Below are 25900 nucleotides of genomic sequence, written 5' to 3'. Positions count from 1 at the left end.
AACAGAAGAACGTAAATACATAAAACCTGTTGCGCTTCCCCTTTAAGCACTTTAATACCGGTCACTTTTACTCCCTTCCTGCCCAGGCCGATTTTCAGCTTTCAGCGCTGTCACACTTTAAATGACAATTGCGCAGTCATGCAACACTGTATCCATATAAAATTTCTATAATTTTTTTTCACACAAATAGAGCTTTCTAATCACCACTAGGTTTTTTTTATTTTTTGCTAAACAAATAAAAAAGAACAAAAATTCCAAAACAAAAATCACATTTTTCTTAATTTCTGTTAAGAAATTGAAAAAAATAAAATAATTTTTCAAAAATTTAGGCCAAATGGTATTCTGCTACATTTATTTGGTGAAAATAACCCAAATCGGTGTATATTATTTAGTCTTCAGGAAACTAGACTATACTGTATATCTGGTATATATCTAAAAATTGATCAGTCCTGATGTACTGACTTCCTATCCGTCTCTTGAGGCTCAAAAATGCCAGGATAGTACAAATACCCCCAAAATGACCCCTTTTTGGAAAGTAGACAGTCTGAGGTAATTAGTAAGAGGCATGGCATGCTTTTTGAAGTTAGTTGTCACTTTTTTTTTTAGAAAATTATGAAATAAATAAATGTTTTCACATTTTGTTTTTATTTGTTACATGCTGTCACCAGAGCAGAACAGCGTCATCATATAACTGGTGTGGCAGTGACCAGGTACAATGACTGATGACAGTACATAAAAAAAAATAATAATTTTTTTAAAACATTTTTTCTTTTATTTTTTTTACGTTTTTTTTCCCCATACTGTGACCAGAGCAATACAGTCTTACCATAGTAACACAGTACCACTCGGGAATTGATCAGGATTTTTTTTTTTTTTTTACAGCAACACAATTGGATACAATATCTGGCATGAAAGAAAGCCATTCATTGTTTACAACTGTCATGTGGCCTGCTGTGATTGGTCACAGCGATCACATGACACTGGCAGTGGGCTAGTATATTGTTCAGTCATCCGCTGTGTCTGATGGACGCAGCGAGTGACAGAGCGCCCCGGAGCGCCCACACGAGGCGCGTTCTCAGGAACAACAGAGTTCCCACCCGTCCGTCATTTTACAATGACGTGTGCGAAAAGTGGTTAAATATATATGAACCAACAAAAGTGCAATAAACAGCCAAAATATACTATGACTCAGTACATAATGTCTCAATAAATATATCCCAGTGAACAAATCAGTGAATAAAGATACATTCATATAAAATAATGTCGCACAATTGCAAATAAATATATTAATATAAATGAAAAAGAAAAAAAAAACTCAATAGAAACAAAGTCCATCCACATGTGAAGACGTGCTCATTGGAAATCACACATGAACACTTCTGTGCTCAAACACCAAACACAGCCTCTTGCCACAGATATCAGACCTCTGACATAAAGGTCATAAACGCATAAGGACTATCCAGGATGAGTGTCAGATGACCCCCTCAGGCTGGCATCTTAACTCCTCAAAATATCACAAATGGACCATGGAGAGAGGAAAAGGACAAACTCATAGTGCAATACTGTCAAACATTTTTATTCTAAAATGCACCAATGGGTACTCACATGAAAAAAAGAAAAGAAATACAGCTTGTATCAGCCAAACACTGTCTGTCAGCAAGCATGAAAGTGTCAGTCACTCAGACTCCGCCCCCAACATTTTTGGTCACTTAGGCAGGCCATACATGGGTCGATTTTCGAAAGAATTTTCTTTCGAAGATCTTATCTAAGAATTTTCGCTCATATTTCGCACCATTAGTGGGCTGCAGCAGCAGCCGATTTTCATGCAGCCATCAAATTTAAGTAATCGGACATGTTCGTCTTTCAAAAAATTTACAATGATTTTTTAATCAATGATGGGAGAATTGTGCGGGAAATGTAATCGTAAAAGAAATGCGCATGTGCAAGAAAAGAAAATTCCAGGAAAGAAAAAGAAGATTCCCAGCCATGAAAATCCTTTTCTGTAGCAACATGAGGTGAAATTGAAGGCTTGGTTGGTCGAATTTCAAAATTAATGATGACACCATCGGATCACAAAACGCACAAATTTTCTGATTTTCAAAAAAAAATTCTTTCGAAATTCGACCATGTATGGCCAGCCTAAGGAAAGTATTCAGGGGTGACTGCATGCTGGCATATGAATGCATCTTTATTCACTGATTTGTTCAGTATACAGTGCATCCGGAAAGCATTCACAGCACTTCACTTTTTCCATATTGTGTTATGTTACGACCTTATTCCAAAATGGATTAAATTAATTATTTTCCTTAAAATTCTACGAACAATACCCCATAATGACAACATAAAAGACGTTTGTTTGAAATCTTTGCAAATTTATTAAAAACAATAAACGAAAAAAATCCCATGTACATAAGTATTCACAGCCTTTGCTCAATACTTTGTTGAAGCACCTTTGGCACCAATTACAGCCTCACGTTTTTTTGAGTATGATGCTACAAGCTTGGCACACCTATTTTTGGGCAGTTTCTCCCATTCTTCTTTGCAGGACCTCTCAAGCTCCATCAGGTTGGATGGGGAGCATTGGTGCACGGCCATTTTCAGATCAAGGGTTCAAGTCTGGGCTCTGGCTGGGCCACTCAAGGACATTCACAGAGTTGTCCTGTAGCCACTCCTTTGTTATCTTGGCTGTGTTCTTAGGGTCGTTGCCCTGTTGTAAGATGAACCTTCACCCCAGTCTGAGGTACAGAGCGCTCTGGAGCAGGTCTTCATCAAGGTTGTCTTTGTACATTGTTGCATTCATCTTTCTCTTGATCCTGTCTAGTCTCCTAGTTCCTACCGCTAAAAAACATCCCCACAGCATGATGTGACACCACCATGCTTCACTGTGGGGATGATATTGGCCAGGTGATAAGCGGTGTCTGGTTTTCTTCAGACATGACGCTTGCTATTCAGGCCAAAGAGTTCAATCTTTGTTTCATCATACCAGGGAATTTTGTTTCTCATGGTCAGAGAATCCTTCAGGTGCCTTTTAGCAAACTCCAGGTGGGCTGTCATGTGCCTTCACTGAGAAGTGACTTCCATCTGGCCACTCTTCCATATAGGCCTGATTGGTGGAGTGCTGCAGAGATGGTTGTTCTTCTGGAAGGTTCTCCTATCTCCGCAGAGAAATGCTGGAGCTCTGTCAGACTGACCATCGGGTTCTTGGCCACTTCTCTCCCAATCGCTCAGTTTGGCCAGACGGCCCACTCTAGGAAGAGTCCTGGTGGTTCCAATCATCTTCCATGCACAGATGATGGAGGCCCCTGTGCTCATTGGGAGCTTCAATGCTGCAGAACTTTTTCTGTACCCTTCCCCAGATCTGTGCCTTGATACAATCCTGTCTACAGACAATTCTTTGGACTTCATGGTTTGTTTTGTGCTCTGAAATGCACTTTTAACTGTGGGACTTTATATGGACAGGTGTGTGTCTTTCCAAATCATGTCCAATCATTTGAATTTACCACAGGTAGACTCCAATCAAGTTGTAGAAACATCCCAAGGATGATCAGTGGAAACAGGATGCATCTGAGCTCAATTTTGAGTGTCATGGCAAAGGCTGTGAATACTTAGTATGTACATGTGATTTTTTTTTGTTTTTTATTTTTATTAAATTTGCAAAGATTTCAAACAAACTTCTTTCACGTTGTCATTATAGGGTATTGTTTGTAGAATTTTGAGGAAAATAATGAATTTAATAAATTTTGGAATAAGGCTGTAACATAACAAAATGTGGAAAAAGTGAAGCGCTGTGAACACTTTTCTGGATTCACTGTATATTTATTGAGACATTGTATATTAAGTTATGGTATACTTTGGTTGTTTATTGCACTTTTTTTGTTTGATATATACAGTATTTACAGGATTGTTGCCTATAGCAAACAATCAGTGTTAGCTTTCATTCTCTACCCTGCACTGAGCCAGGATATACGAAAGCAGATAGCAGACATACACTCTTGTGCATTAGTGTGATGACCAGCTGGTCTATGGCCTTGCTGCCCTCCAGGATAGGGGATATCCTAATAGTTACAAAAAAAGATAAAAAGAAGAGGGCGCATCAGCCTTGTGCATTATCCCAAGATAATTTATTAATAAAAACAATTTAAAAAACTACTCACAAACATGTGGAAAATGATTGCTTGTAAAAGCCACCTGTTTGTGGCAATCAGTCCTGGAACGGACAGTCTCCAGATAACAAGGGGGAAGACATCAGGACCACTGCTGGCTGACGCATTTCGCAGGAGTACCTTCTTCCTCAGAGCCACTGTGGTCGCTGTGTGTTTTATTTACAAATTAGATTCCAAAATAGTTTCCTGCGCTAAACACATTAGCTATAAGCTCACTCTGCCAGCTCTGTAAATGTATGATCATTTAATATGCAAGTCAGTGCAATATCTTATGACAAATTCATGCACGGCTGTTCTTTCTAACATGTGGTGGAACCTTTACTTGCCTGTAATGCATATTGTAGCAGTGACAACATGGCTAAATGAAGAGGCTTAAAAAGACTGGGAAGTGTGTCAATTTTTAATGCTGTACTCTGAGTTAAGCAAGTTATGTCTAAATATAGGAGACATGTGCATTGTTATTTGAATCTTGGTGTATTTTTTGTGTATTAATTCCAGTGAAACTTTGCCTCTGTGCAGGAGCTGCCTATAATAGAGATCAGTCACTGCTGCTCTCTCACCTTGTGCAGGTTGACTGGTCTTGTATCCACCCCCTCCTTTAGTTATCTGCAGGCAGTGTGTAGTGGGTGGACCTGCTGGGTCCCTCCCTCAGCTCTGTTCTCTGCACAAGTGAGGTAACAAGAGCTTAGAGAGTTAAACAAGTGACTTGCAAACTTGCTTTTGGGTTCATGGAGAACTGAACTGACTTTGTGGTCCATTACCAGCTCTACAGCATGGATGGACTGCACCTAAATGAAGAGGATGCAGTTCTGCTGGGGAAGAAGATGGTTGAAAGGGTGGAGAAGCTTTTAAACTAGGATGTATGGGGAAGGGATCAGTGAAAGGGATACTGTGCAGGGAGTAAGGGTCAAAGGTGTGCAGATGTGGACAAAGTTGGAACGGGAAGTAGGCATCAAACCAGATGATACATCAACTAAATAATTGACAAATACTAGTAAGCTGGATGAATCTTACTACAGCCTAAAAGCAAGCAATGAATAAAATAATATGTGCATATCAACAAAAATGGGCAATGCTATAATCCTGGGGGGACTTTAACTATGCTGATATTGACTGGGCATATGGAATTGCTGACTCAACTAAGGGTCAACGTTTCTTGAATGTGATGCATGGCAATTTCATGAGTTAAATGGTGGATGCCCCAACTAGAAATAATGCTTTGCTGGACATACTAATTACAAAAAAAAATAGAGCTGATTGTAGATGAAAATGAAAGTAAGGGATAGCTTAGGACAGGGCTCAAAATTTCAAGTCCTGAGCCACTAGTTAGGGCTTATGAGTTACTCGCCACCAGTTGCCCCACCCAACCCCTACCCTGCTCCACCCCTAAACACGCCCTCATAAATTATCTCATGAAATTACACTGCTAAATGTTTTATGCAGGATTAAATTCCAAAAATAAATATTAACAACTTTAACAATATTAACATAAAGCATATCAGTGCCCATCAGTGCAGCCTCAGCAGCGCCCATCAGTGCAGCCGATCAGTGCCCGTCAGTACAGTCCCATCAGTGCAGCTTATCAGTGCCCATCAGTGCAGCCTCATCAGCGCCCATCAGTGCAGCCCCATCAGTGCAGCTTATCAGTGCAGCCCCATCAGTGCAGCTTATGAGTTTCGCTTAATCAGTTGCCATCAGTGCAGCATCATCAGTGGCCATCAGTGCATCCTATCATTGCCCATCAGTGCAGCCTATCGTTGCCCATCAGTTTAGCCTATCAGTGCCCATCAATGGAGACCCATCAGTGCCCATCAGTGCAGCCTATCAGTGCCCATCAGTGCAGCATACCATTGCCTATCAGTGGAGTGTATCATTGCCCATCGGTGCCCATCAGTGCAGCATATTATTGCCCATCAGTGCAGCACATCATTGCCCATCAGTGCAGCGTATAATTACCCATCAGTGCAGCGTATCATTGCCCATCAGTGCAGCGTATCAGTGCCCATCAGTGCAGCATATCAGTGCCCATCGGTGCAGCATACCATGCCCATCAATGCAGCATATCATTGCCCATCAGTGCAGCATATCAGTGCCCATTAGTGCAGCGTATCATTGCCCATCAGTGCAGCATATCAGTGCCCATCAGTGCAGCATATCAGTGCCCATCAGTGCAGCATATCTTTGCTCATCATTGCAGCATATCATTGCCCATATGTGCAGCATATCAGAACCCATCAGTGCAGCATATCATTGCCCATACGTGGAGCATATCATTGGCCATCAGTGCAGCATATCATTAGTGCAGTGTATCATTGCCCATCAGTGCAGCCTATCATTACCCTTACCTACAGCATATCATTGGCCATCAGTGCAGCATATTAGTACCCATCAATGCAGCCCATTATTGCCCATACGTGCAGCCTCATCAGTGCCCAGTAATGCATCAGACAAGTATCAGCAGGACAGATGACACAGAGCAGGGATCTCCCGCTGAGACGCGGCTTGTATATGAATAGCCGGTCGTTGTCAAAAGCCATCCCACCTCCTAGACCGGATACTGTAATAGCAGCACAGTGGTCCAATGCCGGTCCAGGAGGTGGGGCTTTTTTTTAACAACAGCGGCTATTCATATACAAGCTGCGTCTCAGTGGGAGATCCCCGCTCTGTGTAATCCGTCTGCCCGATTCTTCTGACAGTTTCCTGGCTGATCGCTTCTGGCAGAAGAGGTGCGGCCTTTTGTATAGGACATCAGAGTGGCCCGGGGGCAGGGAGCCCCCCTCCAGGCCACTCTGATGACCGCACCACTTCTGCCAGAAGTGATCAGCCAGGAAACTGCCAGCCCAGGCGCCCCTGCTCCACACTCACCCTCCACTAATTTCCACTCGCTAAAAGCGAGCAGGCTAGTGGAAATTCCGAGGGCTTGCTTAGGAAACAATTATCATAGAGTAATCACATTTGGCGTAAATTATAGAAAAAGGAGACATGACAGTAGGACAAGAATACTACATTTCAAAAGAGCCAGCTTTAATAAGCTGCACTCCATACTATATGAATGGCATGAAATTCTTGTAACAAAAACCACAGAACAAACACTAGTAAAAAGAGTAAAAAAAATCACAAAAAGTTTTGGAAATATATTAATAGTAAAAAGGCATGGTCAGAACATAATGGCCCCATAAATGATGATCGAAGAAGTTGGTCATAAGCAACACGGAAAAGATGACTGTATTAAATCCGTTCTTCTCATGAGTTTATTACAAATAAAAAGGAGATGTATAAGAAACAATACAGTAATGCTAATAACATTGTATTGAATGTACCCATGTGGCTGATAGAGACCAGTATTAAAAAATTTGAAAATAATTAGGCTGGCCAAATGTCTTTCCTGCAACCATGGTGTTGATGCGGGATTCCCTCCTGCTGGGCCATTGTCTTTTCCCAGCGGGGGGGGGGGGGGGGCGGGTATGGGTGGGCGAAGTCATCCCCGCTGGGAGAAGACAGTGATTATCGCTAGCGGCAGGCTGGTTGTACCTAAGTTGATCGATCGATCAATGCTGTTTTGAAGGCAAAGGGTGGTCACACCAAATATTGATTTGATTTGGAGTTCTCTTCTGTTCATTTACTTTCCATTTCCATTTTAATTGATAAAAATAAACTATTAACACTTCTATTTCTGAAAGCAGTCTTAATTTACAGCATTTTATCACACCTGCGTAAAAATGTTTGTTTTTTTTTACATATCAAATCTGTGAATTGATATAATGCAATACTTGTCTTCAATAGCTAATGATTCTCACCTTAGACTGTAGAAATAGACTGTCTGCATTCACAACGTCCGATGTATGCAAGGGCTGTAAATACGAGGGGGATACGTTGTTTGGGAATCTTGGACAAAGATGCCAACTGAATAGAAACAGAACACTTCTATAAGCTTACACATTAGAAAATCTTTTATTTTTTTCCAATTGAAAAAGAAATTTGATTTAGCTTTATAGTAATTAATGGCAGTATTAAATTGAAAAACCAGTCAAACATTTTTTCTAGTTTCGGTTAGTGTGGGGTAGGGTTGGAACCTTTGTCAGGCTCTACAGCTGTCTGTGTTCCCATATATACATTTCCAGGGCAACAAAGGAAAGGAAGAAAAAAATCTTCCATAAAGTGCGGAAAATTTCCACATTTTAAAGTTACTGGAACGGGTATACCCATTGGAATATTTCTCCTCATATTCGCCCCTTGTAACAACTGTAAAATGTTATTTTCCATCACTTTCTGTCCCAGTAATACTCTTCACACTCCTCCCTTGCACATACTGCCCTCTGGCACAACCACAGCATTCCTCTCCTGCACATACTGCCTCCTGCCACACCCTCCACACTCCTCTCCCGTACATACTGTGTCCTGTCATATCTTCCACACTCCTTTCCTGCACATATTGCCTGCCGTCATACCCTCTGCGCATTTTACTGAAGGCAAATAGACTGTGCACTTTGCAAATGCAGTTGCTCCAGAGCCTAGTAAATGAGGGGAAGCTCTGATGACCAGCATCTATTCATGTGCAAGCAAAAATGCAGTTTTTTATTGTTAATAAAACATTAAAAAAATTCTACTGTACTGTACAACTACTGTACATCGGTATTTAGTAGAACTATATTCTTCAACCAGTAGATGGCATTATTTATAAGTTTGTAGCTGCATCTATGGTCTTTCCTCTGTAATAAAGTTCATGTTTCCTGTCTGCAGTTAAGCAGCAAAGCCCATGTGGACTGTGCACTGTTCTGTAGAGCTATATACACAATTTCTAACATTGATTTTCCTTGCATGATGCACGTGACTGGGTATTCTGTGCCCAGTTAAAGCTTTATCCCATTTACTAAGCTCTGGAGCAACTGCACTTACATGGTGCACAGTCGATTTGCTTTTATTAAATCTACCCCATAATCTGCTCTAATTCCATTCACATTAAGGCTGGCCATACATTGATCAAAATGCAGCCGGTTCAGCATGGACTGGATGAATTTCTATCAGTTTGTTGCCATCCCTGATTGACTTCTGTCAAAGGGACATATTTAAAAAATGTAAAGTGTATTCTGAGGAATTTGAACATTGTTTGTTCTGGGACACTTTTGCTAATATATATCTATCTAGATATAGATAGATATATATATCTATCTATATCTAGATATAGATATATCTATATCTAGATATAGATATATCTATAGATATATATTTACACATATTTACATTGTAGATGGCAAGAGGGGGAGATATTCTGTTGTCCTAACATACTGTCCTATGATGGCACTGCACCTCCATAGATACAATATAGTGACTGTGCATTGTTACCCTAGTACAGGAGGTGTATTAGAGGCAGAAACACCAGGTAAACACTAAGGGAAAAAAAGACAAAGACAAAGAAAACTAATGCAGGTATCATATCTAATGAATAGTAAGCTGCAATATACATTTTGTTCTTGGATTTAGCTACATTTTAAGTTCAGTGCAAAGGACAAAATAAAACTAAAATTAATATTGTTTTCTTTATATATTTATTGCATATTTCTTTTTCAACTGTTTGCTTTTGTTCAAATCAAATCTAATCCGATAAAGTAAACAGCATGGCATAAGGCTACCACTGTGTGCGCACCAATGTCAAACACTGGCTAAAATGGTATGAAAATCTACAGTAGTACAGTAGAGATGCGATATTCAGGCAATAATAGGCACCTGTGCTTCTTGGTGACAGATCTGTACATTTATGGCCACATATTGTTATTGTTTTACGACAGCCATTAAATGTCATTTTGTCTGTGTCAAAAAAAAAATGTGATCTGAAACTGGCAAGGCTTGTGTGCTATGACATTTTGAGATCTATATGGCAAATATAACAAAAAGTAATTTTTTTTTGAAGAAAAAAGACAGATTTATAATATACATACAATAAAGTATTTGTATGCTTTGTTTATATTAAATATATTTATAATATAAATGTATTTCTATAATATAAAACATATTTTTCATTATTTCAGTAATAATTGTGTATAATATAAAGCAACCACTAACTTTCACTTATATTTAGTCCTTAAGATGTACATTCCTCTCTATAAAATTACCAGTTAAAGTGTTAAGAAAAACCCCTAAAAGAAAAGAGGTATGCTCATTAGCTGTCCCACCACCCATGTCTTTGACTTTCTGCCTTTTAATTAGCTATACCCACCTCTGGTATCTTTAGCATTTGACTCTTCTAGGGGTTTCAGATACCTTGTCCCCCACTGTGTGCTGTGGTTCCATCTGCCCGATGCTATGTCACTACAGGACTCCGTAGAGAAGAAGCAGCCGGCAGGTGGATCCCCAATACACAACAGGGAACCAAGCATCTGGCACCACCAGAAGTGTGTTGGATGCAGAAGATACTTTAGCCAGCATGGCTTTTCAAAGGCGAGAAGTTATGAGGTATGGGTAGCAGGATAGGTGGGTATTGTACTTCCTCTTTTTAAAAGGAGTTTAAGAAGGGCTGGATTTTTATCCACAATATCTACAAGAGGGGTGTTACTTTGGGCACCAAAGGTCTGTAGCCACACGACCTTTGGTGCCCAAAGTAACACCCCTCTTGTAGGATCATCTCTTTCAGAGAGGACATTGTTTTCTTTAACTCACATGCATCATACTCAAATGAAAAGTGAGCCAACCAGAGTGGAATTAATCTTCAAAGTACCACATGTCTGCTACAGTAAAAAGAACCAAACGAGGAACTCCTGCGCTGCTAGCGGACTCCTATACTAACAGGGGGACACTGCTGCAACACCTATAAGACTGCTCCAAACAGACAAAAAACTGCATAAATACTAGGGGGGTGGTGGTTGCGCTGTGATAGGGAAAGGGATAGGGAAAGGGGGAAACTACACTAAAGTGCATATGGCAGACATGCCAGGTGACCTAAAGAAAAAGATAATAAAAATAAAGCAAAAATGAATGTAAACAACACACTGGTAAGTGTAAGTAGTGAATGACTGGAAAGGCACACTGGCTAGTGCATATAGTAAACAAATAAATAAAAACCACTAAATAGTGTAAGCATGGAGGCAAGGTGGTATTAGATCACATAGAGGTGAGCAATGCATATGATGAAAAGGGGCAATTAAGCTGATGAAATATAAAAACATTAAATGCATATAACACTAAGTTGCACAAAAAAACAAGTGAATATGGGATAACAAATGGTCTTATACATAAATCAGAGACACTTGACCAATGAAATTGTAAAAAACAGAGTGCAACATAAAAATGTATCAAATAAATACAATACTGATGGCAGAAGAAAATATTATTCCCAAACTTCTGAAAAAAACATGAAAAAAACATATAAAAATGGTGTTGCATATAAACGACAGTCCCACCACCAAGTGTAATAATGCTGAGTCGCAGTCCAAAGAAACAGCCAACAAATAACAGGTGAAAGGGGGTGGTCTTCGATGGGGGCACCTCAGTGAACACAGGCCCCTTACCTTACGGCTGTAAGGTATACAGCATATGTGTTAGACGCCCAGTAAGAGATGGAATCCAGAAAAGTTGCAGCAGATGGTATGGCTCATAAATGCAGTGGTATCACATGCGAAAAAACACATGAACAGCGTATGGTGTGATACCGTATGAAAATGGGGGGGATTGGCGAGCTGAAGGAGGGGGTGGGGGAGGGGGGGTTGCACTCACTTGTGACAGATGAGCGCAAGCCTCAATCCACGAGTGCCGAACTCGTATAATCCACACCGCTGGCCATGGGAACCTCTAACATCTCACATCTCCTGTAGCTCACCATCCGTCATACGTCATATAAACGATGTAGTAACAAGACAAGAAAACCGCATATAGCGTAATCCCGTACAAAAAACACACTTTATTGTATAAAAACACTTATGAACTTACAAAAGTAAACAGCTGGGGGGTAAAACTCTGCGAGCGCCGTGCTCGTAACATCAGCTGTTGTGTGGCAGCGTCCCGTGCTCCTAACGCGTGTCGTCACGTCACGTGACTTCTTCAGAGGATGGTGTCCTTACGATTAGATGCTAGAGACCCAGCAAGGGATCCTAGCGATTAGCTACAGGCGGAAGCACCATTAAAAGCAATGGAAATTGGTCAGAATCCAAGGCTGATCATTTGCAAGTAATCGCTCCATGAACAATTACTGTACATGCAGTTAGCTGCGGGAGCTGTAAGCCTCCTAATTGCTTTTAATGGGGCTTTTGCCTGTAGATTTGCCGCCAGGAACCAGCCCCACTAGGTCTCCCACATCTAATGCCTAACAGACACATTTGCATGTGTGGATGTGGCCTAAGAGCCACACACAACAGATTAAATATAAAAAAAAGTTTATAGCACTTTGGTACCCAACACCATAGCAGTAGTTGTAGTAGTGTAACTTTTTTTCCCAAAGAAGCTGCAAAAACAACTCTTAAAGTGTTCAGCCATACCATTATGCAAGGTAGGTCAGCCTTTATCAAGTTTGAGCAGCTGGTCACAAAGAAGAAGCAAGAGGGCCACCAACAGCCCCCCCAAAAAAACACCAGTTCGACATGTCTGCTTTTACAGGTTCTAGTCTGGTTCAGAATATTGTGACAATGTATAAGTAATCATATATTCTGAGTTGACTATGCCCTTACTAATGTGTAGCCTATAACTGTACAGAAAAAGGATACTTCTTTGTTTCTGATGCCTACAGGCAAAGGTCTACTTATAAATCCATCTCTGAACAAAGGAAAAAAGAGGTTTATATACTTTACCTGCTATATCCTGGGAAAGAAGCATCAGGGTCTACAAAGGTTTCATAAATTATTTTGTTTCCCTCCATTTCTGTATACATCACTTTGTCAAAGCTTAATTTAAGAATTTTATCAACAGGGTCCCTGGAAGAGATCAAGGTGTAGGAAAATGAGATGGTATGTTTTAGCATTGAGGAACTAAAAATCATCATTTGTATATTTGACATGACTGTTTAAGACAAAGCTAAGCATTGGCCACCATCAAAGTTTAAGACAAAGCCAAGCATTGGCCACCATCAAAGTTTAAGATGAAGCCAAGCATTGGCCACCTTCAAAGTGGTAGAAGATGAATTCCAGAAAAGGGTGTTCATGGCATTACTGACTGATAAGGTGGAGTTCAGCATAGCCCCCTCCTGGTATAGTCACCTAGGCTCTCAGTATTAAAGTGATCGAAACAGATTTAAAGTGAAACAAAGTGAAGATGAATAATAAACAATAATAATATTTCTATAATAATATTCAAAATGAAAAGGTGATACTGATTCTGATTCTGAAAATCAGCAATAGTTCCATTGCTCTTTCAAATGCTGTTCTTGCAAAATGACAACTGATCACACAACTTTCTCTTACTACCTACCAGACACAAATGAGACATACATTAAAGTGGCATTAACAGGTTCAAGTGCTACACATAGTTGTTATAATAAATCTAATATCAGATTAAACATTCACAATTATTGTACACAAGACTTACCTAATGAAAATCCAGACTGTCTCCTCTGTATCCCTTTGAGTCTTTTATTATACAGTTATGAATGCCTATCTGGCGCAACGTTTTTCAAGGGGGGGGCATCATTTTAGGTCACCCATGCTCTGCCCCTTTTTGACAATGTCATGAAGGGGAGGGGCTTAGTCATTATCACATAAAGCACAGGCATGTGCCCATTAATTGCAGCCTCATTGTTCCCATCAAATGTAGCCTGTACAGTACGGAGGGTGCAGCAAAGCAAACACGAGGGGAACACATACAGAAAGCAGCCAGAGGTGGCAGTAAAGAGCTCTGCATGTTCAGTGACACTTATCTGCAGCAGCTTTGGAGCTGACTCGCACAAACCCAGAGAGCCAGCACAGCTACAGATGTGGCCACGACAGATCCTTGCCGATTCCAGGGGGGGTCACTCGCCCCCCCTTGACCCTACCTACGGACGCCCCATGGGCGTATTGTGGTGTGAATGTGAACCTGGCTGTTGTGCTGTGGCCAGTACCCATATATTCAGAGATAAATATATATTTTGGGTGCTGAAGGTTTGGTAATGGGCCCATAATAACATTATTTAGAAATGGTAGGTAATCTCACCTATTCCTTGAAACTCAAAAAAGAGGCCCAAACTTAATTTGCAATCTTATAATCAAATATTCTGCTGATTTGAAACAATGCTTGATTGCTTCTTGAGGAATGTTATTCCAAGTCTGTGTCACTTGGACAGTTCTTTTTTTCAATATTTCAAATCATATTCTGACAAAATTCAATCAGGTTACCTGGAAGCCAAATCTATTGCTGCAGATGTTCCTGGTGCTTGTCTATTATGGATGCACTGTCAGGTTGTGCATTATCTTGCTACAAAATGCAGTTTTACACTGTGCTTATGTAAGAAATGATAATACAGCTATCAACACACTGCTTGCTACCATAATCCTCTTAACTACAACACAGAATCTGTATTATAACTCATTACCCCCAATCATTCCCAATTCATAACTCCAAGAGCAGGTGATGTATGGCATTCCAAAATTTTCCTTAGTCCTGGTCTTCTCTTGTTAAGAGCTCTTTAATCAGATTAATCCAAATATAACTGCAACTGTGTACCACTTGCTTCTATTTCCTTAGCCCTATACCAATTCAAGCATGATCTGAAGTATATTGGATTTAGAGGTCAATAATAAATCTGGAGAGTGAAGTCTAGCTTTGAGCAACAATTGTTCTATTCAGGGTTAGATTTACAATTAGGCATGCTAGGCTATTGCCTATAGGTGGTGCATTACAAGGGGTGTCTGAATTGTCTGGGAATTATAGGTGAGTCCCAGTCGGTGTTGACAGATGCAGGTCCGCTATAAAAGAAACCTGGCCTTACACTAAGCAAATTTTACTCAGCTGACTTTTGTTGAAGAATGCAGCTTGAAAATTGTTGACTGAACAGCGGGTGCATCTAATCAGTTAACGTGACAGCCGCCTCTGAATGTCTGGATACAAAAGTCCAGTATGCTAAACAGTGTGGATGGTGAAATCTGTGAGATTTATTTCATTCAGGGTGCATTTACACTATAGTGTTTAGTGAGTGCATGCAAAATTGCACGATTTTGGGCATGAGTTCGAAACACAGAAAAAATGTGTGTAGGGCTTGCGGTTCCAGTCATTATTAATGGTACCCCAAACACAGCAAGCAGATACGCATGTTTGCACATGAAAAGCATGCAACAAGCATGGCAAAATGTGGAATTTTAAAAAAATGCATTAAGTTCAAAAAGGTACATGAACTTCTTTGCTGAATCTTTCATGCATAGAGCAGCCTATTCAGATGAATGGGATGCCCTACATGTGTAGCATGACAACGTGCAAAAAACCACACATATGCACGACACCTAATGTTTCATGTCATTGTGTGAATGGGGTCTCAGTATATGGTCAGTTTTATTTCATGCAGGAGCTACAGTCAGTGTTCCTGTATAGGTGTACATAAAGCTGAACGCTTGTTTATACAGGAGAGCTGTCACCACTCAATGGAGGTTGGTGGGTGTAAACAGACACAAGTCTGTTTACAACCCACTAGTCCACAGGGGTGAATGGACCACCCAATCACGTCGGCCTGAAAAACTAACAGGTGGAGCTGATCAGAACAGTCGTGCAAAAGGGGCCTAACATCAGTTAAAGCCAAATTGAATGCAAAAAATTGCGAACAGGCAAGCTCTTTATTGCAGAAGAGATGTGTAATGTCTCTTCTGCAAGAAAATGAACTTACCTGTTTGTTCACAAACTACAAAATGTACATGCACAGCTATGTTCACATTTTTGGAATAGTGCCAGTGTGCCAGGATGAATGACTCCTGTGCATGCATGACAGACGGCTAAAGACAGAGACCTGAAAGAAGTCGGGGAGAAGATGCTGGCAAGGAACCTCCTGGGTGTCAGACTGTTGGAATATACAGTATCTCACAAAAGTGAAAGCACCCCTCAAATTTTTGTAACTATATTATCATATCTTTTCATGTGACAACACTGAAGAAATGACACTTTGCTACAGTGTAAAGTAGTGAGTGTAAAGCTTGTATAACAGTGTAAATTTGCTGTCCCCTCAAAATAACTCAACACACAGCCATTAATGTCTAAACCACTGGCAACAAAAGTGAGTACACCCCTAAGTGAAAATGTCCAAATTAGGCCCAATTAGCCATTTTCCCTCCCCTGTTTCATGTGACTCGTTAGTGTTACAAGGTCTCAGGTGTGAATAGGGAGCAGGTGTGTTAAATTTGGTGTTATCGCTCTCACTCTGTCATACTGGTCACTGGTAGTTCAACATGGCAGCTCATGGCAAAGACCTCTCTAAGGATCTGAAAAAAAGAATTGTTGTTCCACATAAAGATGGCCTAGGCTATAAGAAGATTGCCAAGACCCTGAAACTGAGCTGCAGCACAGTGGCCAAGACCATACAGCGGTTTAACAGGACAGGTTCCACTCAGAACAGGCCTCACCATGGTCGACCAAAGAAGTTTAGTGCAGGTGCTCAGCGTCATATCTAGAGGTTGTCTTTGGGAAATAGACATATGAGTGCTGCCAGCATTGCTGCAGAGGTTGAAGGGGTGGGGAGTCAGCCTGTCAGTGCTCAGACCATACGCCGCACACTGCATCAAATTGGTCTGCATTGCTGTCGTCCCAGAAGGAAGCCTCTTCTAATGATGATGCACAAGAAAGCCTGCAAACAGTTTGCTGAAGACAAGCAGACTAAGGACATGGATTACTGGAACCATGTCCTGTGGTCTGATGAGACCAAGATGAACATATTTGGTTCAGATGGTGTCAAGCGTGTGTGGGGGCAACCAGGTGAGGAGTGCAAAGACAAGTGTGTCCTGCCTACAGTCAAGCATGGTGGTGGGAGTGTCATGGTCTGGGGCTGCATGAGTGCTGCTGGCACTGGGGGCATCCTCAAACCAAAGGTGGGGGAGCGCAAGGTCTCTAACATCCACCAGCTCCATGAAGTCGGAGGAGTGGAATAGGAGTCCAGTGGCAACCTGTGAAGCTCTGGTGAATTCCATGCCCAAGGGGGTTAAGGCAGTGCTGGAAAATAATGGTGGCCACACAAAATATTGACACTTTGGGCCCAATTTGGACATTTTCGTTGCCAGCGGTTTAGACATTAATGGCTGTGTGCAGGACCGGTGCTACCACTAGGCAAACTAGGCAGCCGCCTAGGGCGCCCGGCCACTGGTGTTCCTACTCTCTTCTCTCTGCAGCAAGCAATTAAGTCTCAGGCAGCCGCCCCTCCGAACGCACATAGTGTCAGAGGCGCAGCGGTGGCGGAGGACTGTGTCTGTGTCCTGACTCACGAATGAATGGAAGCAAGCAAACATTCATTGCTGGGCACTGGTAGGCTGCATTAATGGGCGCTGGTGAGGCTGCATTTGATGGGCGCTTCATTAAAAAGGTGGGGTTTACATAGGCAGGGAAAATGGGGTGGAGTCAGGGGTGGAGCCAGGGGGGTGGCAAAATTAGGTTTCGCCTAGGGTGTCAAAGTGCCTTGCACCAGGGCTGGCCGTGTGCTGAGCTATTTTGAGGGGACAGCAAATTTACACTGTTATACAAGCTGTACACTCACTACTTTACATTGTAGCAAAGTGTCATTTCTTCAGTGTTGTCACATGAAAAGATATAAGGAAATATTTACAAAAATGTGAGGGGTGTACTCACTTTTCTGAGATACTGTAGGTGGGTATTCTTGTCTTTAGTTTTGGTGCCTGCCTGGGGTCATGAAGCCAAGATACTCACATTTCACTCAGGCTCCTGCTTTGTCAGGTCCTCACTCACCCACTTGGCAGTAGTAGCCTGGTCCTGGTAAGTGGACTCAATGCAGCCCTGCCTCTCAGCGTCCTACAGCTGATGATGCAATGCTGCCTTCCTCCTGCACTGTACATTACCAGGCAACCGAATGCAGCCTGCCTCCAGTTCTGTTCACAGTCATGGTTGCCCTAACATTGATTGGCTCACTGTTCCTGTGGCACCTATTTTAAAGATTATCACTCATTGCTCCAGTGCTTGTAGTAGTGTTTCCCAGATGATCAAGTGTGCTCCTGTATTATCTGACCTTGTACTGACAATTGGCTACATTTACTGGATTTCTCTCTTGTCTGCTGTCCATTCTGACCCTTAAAATAATACTAAAAAAGTTGCGCTTAGCCCAAATATTTGAAGTCAGAAAATGCTGCAACTTTCTTGAATGGTGAGGAAACAGTGTGTATATATGTCTATAAGATGCGCTAACGCTGTGAATGTTTCCCAAAAAATATATAAATGTGACAACTAATAAATGGCAAAGAAAAAAACCCTTTAAAATGAAAATAGTAAATAAAGTTATTTCATTCTGTGTGAGAATTATTCTAAGTGACCATGCAAAGTGCATATATGAACATGCAATGGAATCGCATGAGCAAGTGAATAAATCTTCTGCGACAGGTGCAAATACTTAAACAAATTAAACAAAAGTCCATAAATGTGGATAGATGCTTAAACAGTTCCTGTATTGACATAGGAAGAGTGAGTGGTTCCGACTTACCACATATAACTTATAAAAAATCGTCCTTGTGCAAACAAAAAAAAAAACAGAGTCCAAGCGCATCACCACTGTGCTAGAAATGAAAAAAAAATTGGTTGCTTACCAGATTAAATTATCCCACCAAGATTTCATATACCTGTGTGTGAAATCTCCTCTAAAGTAGGTGAATCAGCTACAGGCTTCAGGGATCGGATCCAAACCTACGTGTCTCTCTAATCACGTCTCTCATATCATGCAGTTCCAAAAGTAATGGAGACGCTCATAGTGCATTATTGTATAGAATCTGTCTTATTAAAAATAAAATTGCACTTACAGCATATAAATTGGAATTGTGCAGCTTCAACTCAAGCAAAGCATGGCCGCTTGCACAACGGTCCGTGCATATAGACGTCACGCTGCTGTCTAATACCCGACGCGTTTTCTCTCAGAAGGCATCAACTGGGAATGCAGGCTAGCGCGCGGTGTCTCTCTCTAGCATCTTATAGCGGAAGAGCCGGAAATGTCACACCATGCATAGGAACCCCCACGGAGGAAAGCCAACTACTTCATTGTATTAGAATTAAGACTGTTGCTCTTAACGTAATCCCTATATGTATAAATGTATTATATATTAAAGATATCTGGGGCACAATCATATAGGTGATAAAGAATAAAAAGTAAAAAAATGAATTATAAATTCCTAAACAACGGTACCACAAGGGCTACCCTTAAATTGCATAGTACTATGTGCATACAAATACATGCATCCCACCATAAAAAATTACATAACATATATCCTAACAATTAGACTAATAACATAAAAATGTGCATATGATGTGCATCTGCACAATCAGGCAAATATAATTCTATGAGTGCCCGGAGATGTTACCTTCAGTAGAGGTTAAAAATAAATAATGTCCCAAATGTCCAAATACCCAAAGAAAAAAACTAATTCAAAAAAATAAGATCAAAACATCGCCAAGGGGTGTGTGTACGACTTTATGTATGTAGATAAAAAATTGATAGCAATCCACATGTAGATATTAATCAGGTAGTGTACTTGGAGGTAGCAGAGATCATCATAGGTGACTTGAGTGCTTGCAGTATATCCAAGTGACTTAAGTGCTCCCCCTCCAGGGTCCCCACTCACCGAATCCCATCACCCCTGCAGGGGTAATACGCATAAGTGTTGCACTCTATAACGCCAGTTCACCAGAGTGTGTGCTTTGTAGATCCCAAACAGGAGGCGTTTTGATCTTATTTTTTTAATTTGTTTTTTTCTTTTTTTTCTATGGGTATTTGGACATTTGGGACATTATTTATTTTTAATACCCCTGGCACAGCCTCTCACCCCTTCTCATACTTCTAGTGCCCTTAGTGTATAGGTAGCGCCACATACCCCTATCATCTTTTGTTTTTGTTTTTCACATGTAAAAAAATACCTAATATAAAAAATCCCTAGTTCCTTGTATGTTCTTCTTCCCACTCTTTACACACAGAAATGTAAAACATCTCTAAGGCTGCATTCACACTACAGCGTTTTAAATCGTGGGCAGATTTTCAGCGATTCTGCACGCGATTTGAAAGCGCCAACGTGTGACTGACAAATCGCGGGACTCACATTTGAGATGCCATTCATTTGAATAACAACTAAAATCGTAGTGCCGGTCTGGTGCGATTGTTGGATGATAAATCGCGCTGCAATCGAGGCAACCCGCATCGCGGGAAGCATGTCGCCCAAAAGTAGCTCCTGAACTTTTTATGGGCGACATGCTTCCCGTGATGTGCGACAATCGTGGCAGACCTGCACTGCGATTTTAGGTGTCATTCAAATGAATGGCATCTCAAATGCGAGTCCCACGATTTGTCATTCACACATCGGCGCTTTCGAATTGTGAGCAGAATCGCAGCAAATCTGGCCGCGATTCACAACGCTGAAGTGTGAATGCAGCCTAAGAGGTACTAGTACACATGTCATAGATGACATTACAATCAATAAAGGCATTACTCCCAACCAATCAGGATGTTAATATTTTTCTGCAACAAATGTAACAACATATAACAAAAGACTTCCTTAGAAAAGATTATATTTATATATTTATATATATATATATATATATATATATATATATATATATATATATATATATATATATATATATATATTATATATTATATATATTTATGTATTTATATAGTGCAAAACACAGAAACTACTGAAACATTAGATATTTACCAATAAAAGAAAGGGAAGGGCACTTAGTGCCCAACCAACATGAACTGTATCTATCTCAAAGATAAAAATGAAAAGAAAAAAAAGAAAAATAGAGATAAAAAATAAAACCTAAAAGGTATACCAACCGCATACAATAATATCAATCATATCTATACAAGTGCCTAAGTCATAGCCTAAGGAAATTATTTTGTATGATCGTAAATTAAGACATCCACCCCCTCAGCAATTATTGATGAAGGAGTTGATGTTCCACTCTACAATGAGGCCGATAACACTTCAGGTCAAAGATCCTCTGGGTCTCACGCCTAGAAATATGCCTCTTTATATTACTTCCTCGTCAGTGAGGAGTATATTTTTCTACTGGAAGGAAAGAAGCACAGGCATAAACCAGAGGGGACTTTAGATATGCTTTTGAGAATATATTACTTCAGGAACAATTTTTGATAAAAGATTAATTGTTTATTGAGATTATACAATGATAAAAAGTGCCTCTTGGCATAAAAACACATTTGATACCGTATGAGAATTGTACATTAAAAAGTAACATATGTTCTGAAAAATCCTGATCTGGACGACGCATTTTATGGAGCTCCTGCTTCCTCAGAACCATACAAGCATAAACAGTATATGACTAAAAGTAAAAAACATCATTTTTAGCATTCATTGACAAGTACATCCAATAATACATAAACTATATGTACAGGAACATACATTGATATTCAAACAAAATAGGGAACAAATCTCTATACATCCTATCACAATATACATAATGAACCAGGGCTCAACATAGAAGGAAGCATGCCTCAACCCTAATATGTCATCCAACCATCTTAGAATAAATCATACTTCAAATGAGCTTGTTTAGCTCATATCAGCATCATAAAGGTAAAAACACAAAAGAAAAAAATCCATAAAGATGACATCAAACTCCAGATGTGGATAAGCACCTACTGGCCCATGGGAGTAACCCACCACTAAAAAATAATGAAAAGAGGCAGGGTGTTGTAGCCATACATGGGTATCCTCAAAAAGGGAATAATCTACATAAGGGGACCGGATTTCACTATATAGGTCTGCAGCAGGTGATAAAGGTGATAGGAAGGTAAAATGAAAACACCAAAATAGCCTTGCTGTTTGTGAGGAGTGACAGAGGAAGAAGTTTATCTAAAAGACATCAAATACGCAGGCTTGCATATAGGGTCTATAAAAGAAAGTAAATCAAAGGGGGTGTAGTAAGTATACATGAATCCATATGATATATGGGAGACACATGTAAATGTCCGCACAAGGTTTACGCCGCTGTCAGGGTCGTATGAAAGCCTCATGGGAAAAAGGGGATCCATTTATGCGTGGTGGGTGTCTCTGAGGGCCACCCCATCCCAGAGCACAACTCACAATAGATTTAATTGGTTTTCCAGGTAGGGAGAGACACTTCCCCCCGGAACACCAATTAACTCTATTGTGAGTTGTGCTCCGGGGGAGTTGTGGCTGGTAAGCCCTTATCCACATCTGGAGTCGGATGTCATCTATATGGAATTTTTTCTTTTGTGTTTTTACCTTTATGATGCTGATATGGGCTAAACAAGCTCATTTAAGGTATGATTCACTCTAAGATGGTTGGATGACATATTGGGTTTGAGGCATGCATCCTTCTACGTTGAGCCCTGGTTCATTATGTATACTGTGATAGGATGTATAAAGATTTATTCCCTTTTTTCTATGTATATCAATGTATATGCCTATACAGAAAGTTTATGTATTATTCAATGTACTTGTCAATGAATGATAAAAATTATGTTTTTCACTTTTTTTTTTCAAATAACATTTTATTTTGAATTTGTATTACAAGATTACATAAAATGCAATGAGTAATAACATTTAAGAAAGGATGAGGAAAAGGAGAGGAAAAGGAGGGGGAAGGGGGGGTAGGTAATAGAGGCCATATATGAAATACTCCCTCTCATCCTTCTCATATCACTGTTCAGAACCATATAAGTCATTTAAACATTTAATGTAAAGAAAAAGGGAGGGGGGAGAAGAGTAGAAAGGTAAAGAAGAAGGGGGGGGGTGGTTGTTATAGTGACTTGATTACTTGTCAAGGTGGGTCCTCCCGGAGGTGCCACAGTTCCCATATTTTATTATGTGCTTCCAGCCTGTCCTGTATTCTGGCCGTCATCCGCTCCATCAACTCCACATCTTTAATCCTGGCGTATAGGGCTTCAGGAGTGGGGGGGGAAGTTTTTTTCCAATGTAGGGCGACAAGACATCTCGCCGCTGTAAGAATATGGCGCATTAATTTTTTATATGGCTTAGTGATTTTTAGTTGTAGGACCCCTAGAAGGAAGGACTTGGGAGTCATGGGGACCTGTATTTCCAAAAGACCGGTCAGCAATCGGTGTACCTCAGCCCAGTAGGGAGTGATCAGTGGACAGCTCCAATATATGTGGAGGAGTGTTCCCTTTTCTTTCTGACAGCGCCAACAGCGGTCGGAACTGGTGGGATATATGGCATGAAGGGTATCCGGAGTCATATACCAGTATAGGATTATTTTATAAGCGTTTTCTTTGTATAGCGTACAAAGGGAGCTTTTCGCCGCCTGGGTCCATATCGTCTGCCATTGTTCCATTGGAAGTTCCTCCTCGAGGGCCTTTTCCCATTTGATCATATAAGCATGTCTGGAGATCAGAGTATGGCAATAGCCTGCGGGTTCTTGGGTCTACTATGTGTCCATAGTGGAAAAGGTTCCGTGACGACCACGGGTGAGACATCTGGCGAGTGAGGCTGTCTGGGATTTTGGGGTTGCAGATAAAAGATGTTAAGACCGATTTTTCTGAGGACAACTCATGTTCATGTGATATTTTATTCCACAGTCGGCTAAGATGGGACACGGCTCCCAGTAGGCGCTCAGGGGGGACCCCTGCCCTCGCGTTCCATAGTAGGTTATTAGGGTGGGTTGGAGCTAGCCATATTTTTTCAATCTCCGTCCACCTATTATAGGACCGTTGAGTAAACCAGGAGGCTATAGCTCGCAATTGGGTAGCTTGGTAATATTTAATGAGATTGGGGAACGCGAGACCCCCGTCCGAGCGTGCCGCCATCATCACCGACCGAGGGACCCTATGTCTCTTGTAGTTCCAGGTAAATTTAAAAAGGTCAGATTGCAGTTTACTCAGGTGGTTGCGGGGGACAGGGATGGGTAGAGTCTGGAAAAGGTAGAGTAGTTTTGGGAGGATTGTCATCTTAATCGATGCGATCCGACCTAGCAGGGAAATATGGTGTTTTTTCCAGGATGTCAGTAGGGCTCTGATGGAACGGTATATGGGGGGGAAGTTTTCCTGATATAAAGTGTTGAATTTTGTAGTGATATGTACCCCTAGGTATTTTAAGGAGGTGGTTTTCCAGTGATATGTGAAATTTGCTTTCAGATGTGTCGTTTCCGTGTCCGAGATGTTGATTGGGAGGGCCTCTGACTTAGAGGTGTTAATTTTATAGCCCGACAGGGCACCGTACCTGTCCAACTCTGCGTGTAAGTTTGGTAAGGAAATTCTAGGTTGGGTTAGGGTGAGGATCACGTCGTCCGCGAACAACGAGATCTTGTACTCCCGACCTCTAACGGGGATCCCCCTAATGTCCTGATTACCTCGGATAGATGCCGCTAGGGGTTCGACACACAGTGCGAATAATAGGGGTGACAGTGGGCATCCTTGGCGTGTGCCATTTGTTATCGAGAAAGCTGGGGAAATGGCGAAGGGAGTTCTGACTTGTGCGGAGGGATTTGTATAAAGGTGTTTTATGGCTCTCAGGAACGGTCCTCGAAATCCCACGTGTTGTAATGTGGCGAACAGGAAAGGCCACCCAAGTCGGTCAAAGGCCTTTTCAGCATCCAGGCTGAGTAGCAAAGCCGCCGTTTTTTCCCTATTCGCCACATCCACCAGGTCAATCACCTTCCTAGTGTTATCCCCTGCTTGCCTAAGGGGGACAAAGCCCACCTGGTCCTTGTGAATCAGGGATGGGAGAATCATGTTCAACCGGAGTGATAGTAGTTTAGTGAAAATTTTTAGGTCTGAGTTCAGCAGAGCAATGGGTCTATAGTTGGCACATAGGGTGGGGTCTTTTTCTGGTTTAGGGATCAGGGTGATATATGAACGCTGCATATCTGACGGGATGGGGGAGTCTCGATAAAAGGCATTGAAGAGTTTACACATATGGGGTAAGAGGATGGGGAGGGTGGCTTTGTAATATTCGTAGGGAAGCCCGTCTGGGCCGGGGGCTTTGTGTGACGGGAGAGTTTTTATAGTCTGTTCTATTTCCTCTTCAGTGATCGGCATGTTTAAGGTGGCCAGGTCAGAAGTTTGGAGCTTTGGGACTCCACTCTCCGCCAAATAGTGCTGCATTCGGTGGAGGAGGTCTGGGGGGGCAGGATTACTTGGGATATTGGGGTTATTGTAGAGGTCTTGATAGTAGTCTGCAAAGGTATCGGCAATGTCTTTGGGGTGGGATAATAGGGAGCCTAATTTATTCTTAATTTGGTGTGGTATGGATGTATGAGAATTATCACGTAGTTTTTTCGCTAATAGGGAATGTGCTTTGTTGCCTTTATCGTAGTATAGTTGTCTTAGTCTGATGATGGCTTTTTCCACCCGCCCCATTGCCAAGTCGCTCAGGGTTGTTCGCAGTTTTACGACTTTTTTAAGGAGGGTTAGGGTTGGGGACCGTTGTAGTTGGGTTTCTAAAGCCCTAAGTTCTTTTTCAGTTTGGAGTTTTGTGGCCAGGGCGTCTTTTTTCATAGCAGAGGACAATGCCATGCATCTGCCTCGGATCACAGCCTTGTGGGCTTCCCATAGTGTGGATGTAGATATGCCAGGGGTGTCATTTTCTTCGAAATAGTGAGTTAAAGTGGATATTAATTCCGTTTTCGATGGGATGTGTTGAAGGAGGAATGTGTTT

General features: G+C 41.3%; 1 protein-coding gene across 1 annotated transcript in view; it reads right to left on the bottom strand.

Moving 5' to 3' along the window:
• Positions 1-25900, bottom strand: part of DCDC1 (doublecortin domain containing 1) — a 690767-nt gene that overhangs the window by 217075 nt on the left and 447792 nt on the right. Inside the window, exons 13-14 of the mRNA XM_073604506.1 lie at positions 12938-13060; positions 7961-8066 (exon numbers count right to left, since the gene is read on the bottom strand). Coding sequence (XP_073460607.1) covers positions 7961-8066; positions 12938-13060 — 229 coding nt within the window. The remainder of the gene's footprint in view (positions 1-7960; positions 8067-12937; positions 13061-25900) is intronic.

This window comes from Aquarana catesbeiana, linkage group LG11 (assembly GCF_042186555.1).
Source record: "Aquarana catesbeiana isolate 2022-GZ linkage group LG11, ASM4218655v1, whole genome shotgun sequence".
Taxonomy (NCBI): domain Eukaryota; kingdom Metazoa; phylum Chordata; class Amphibia; order Anura; family Ranidae; genus Aquarana; species Aquarana catesbeiana.
This window is presented reverse-complemented; position numbering and strand designations above follow the sequence as displayed.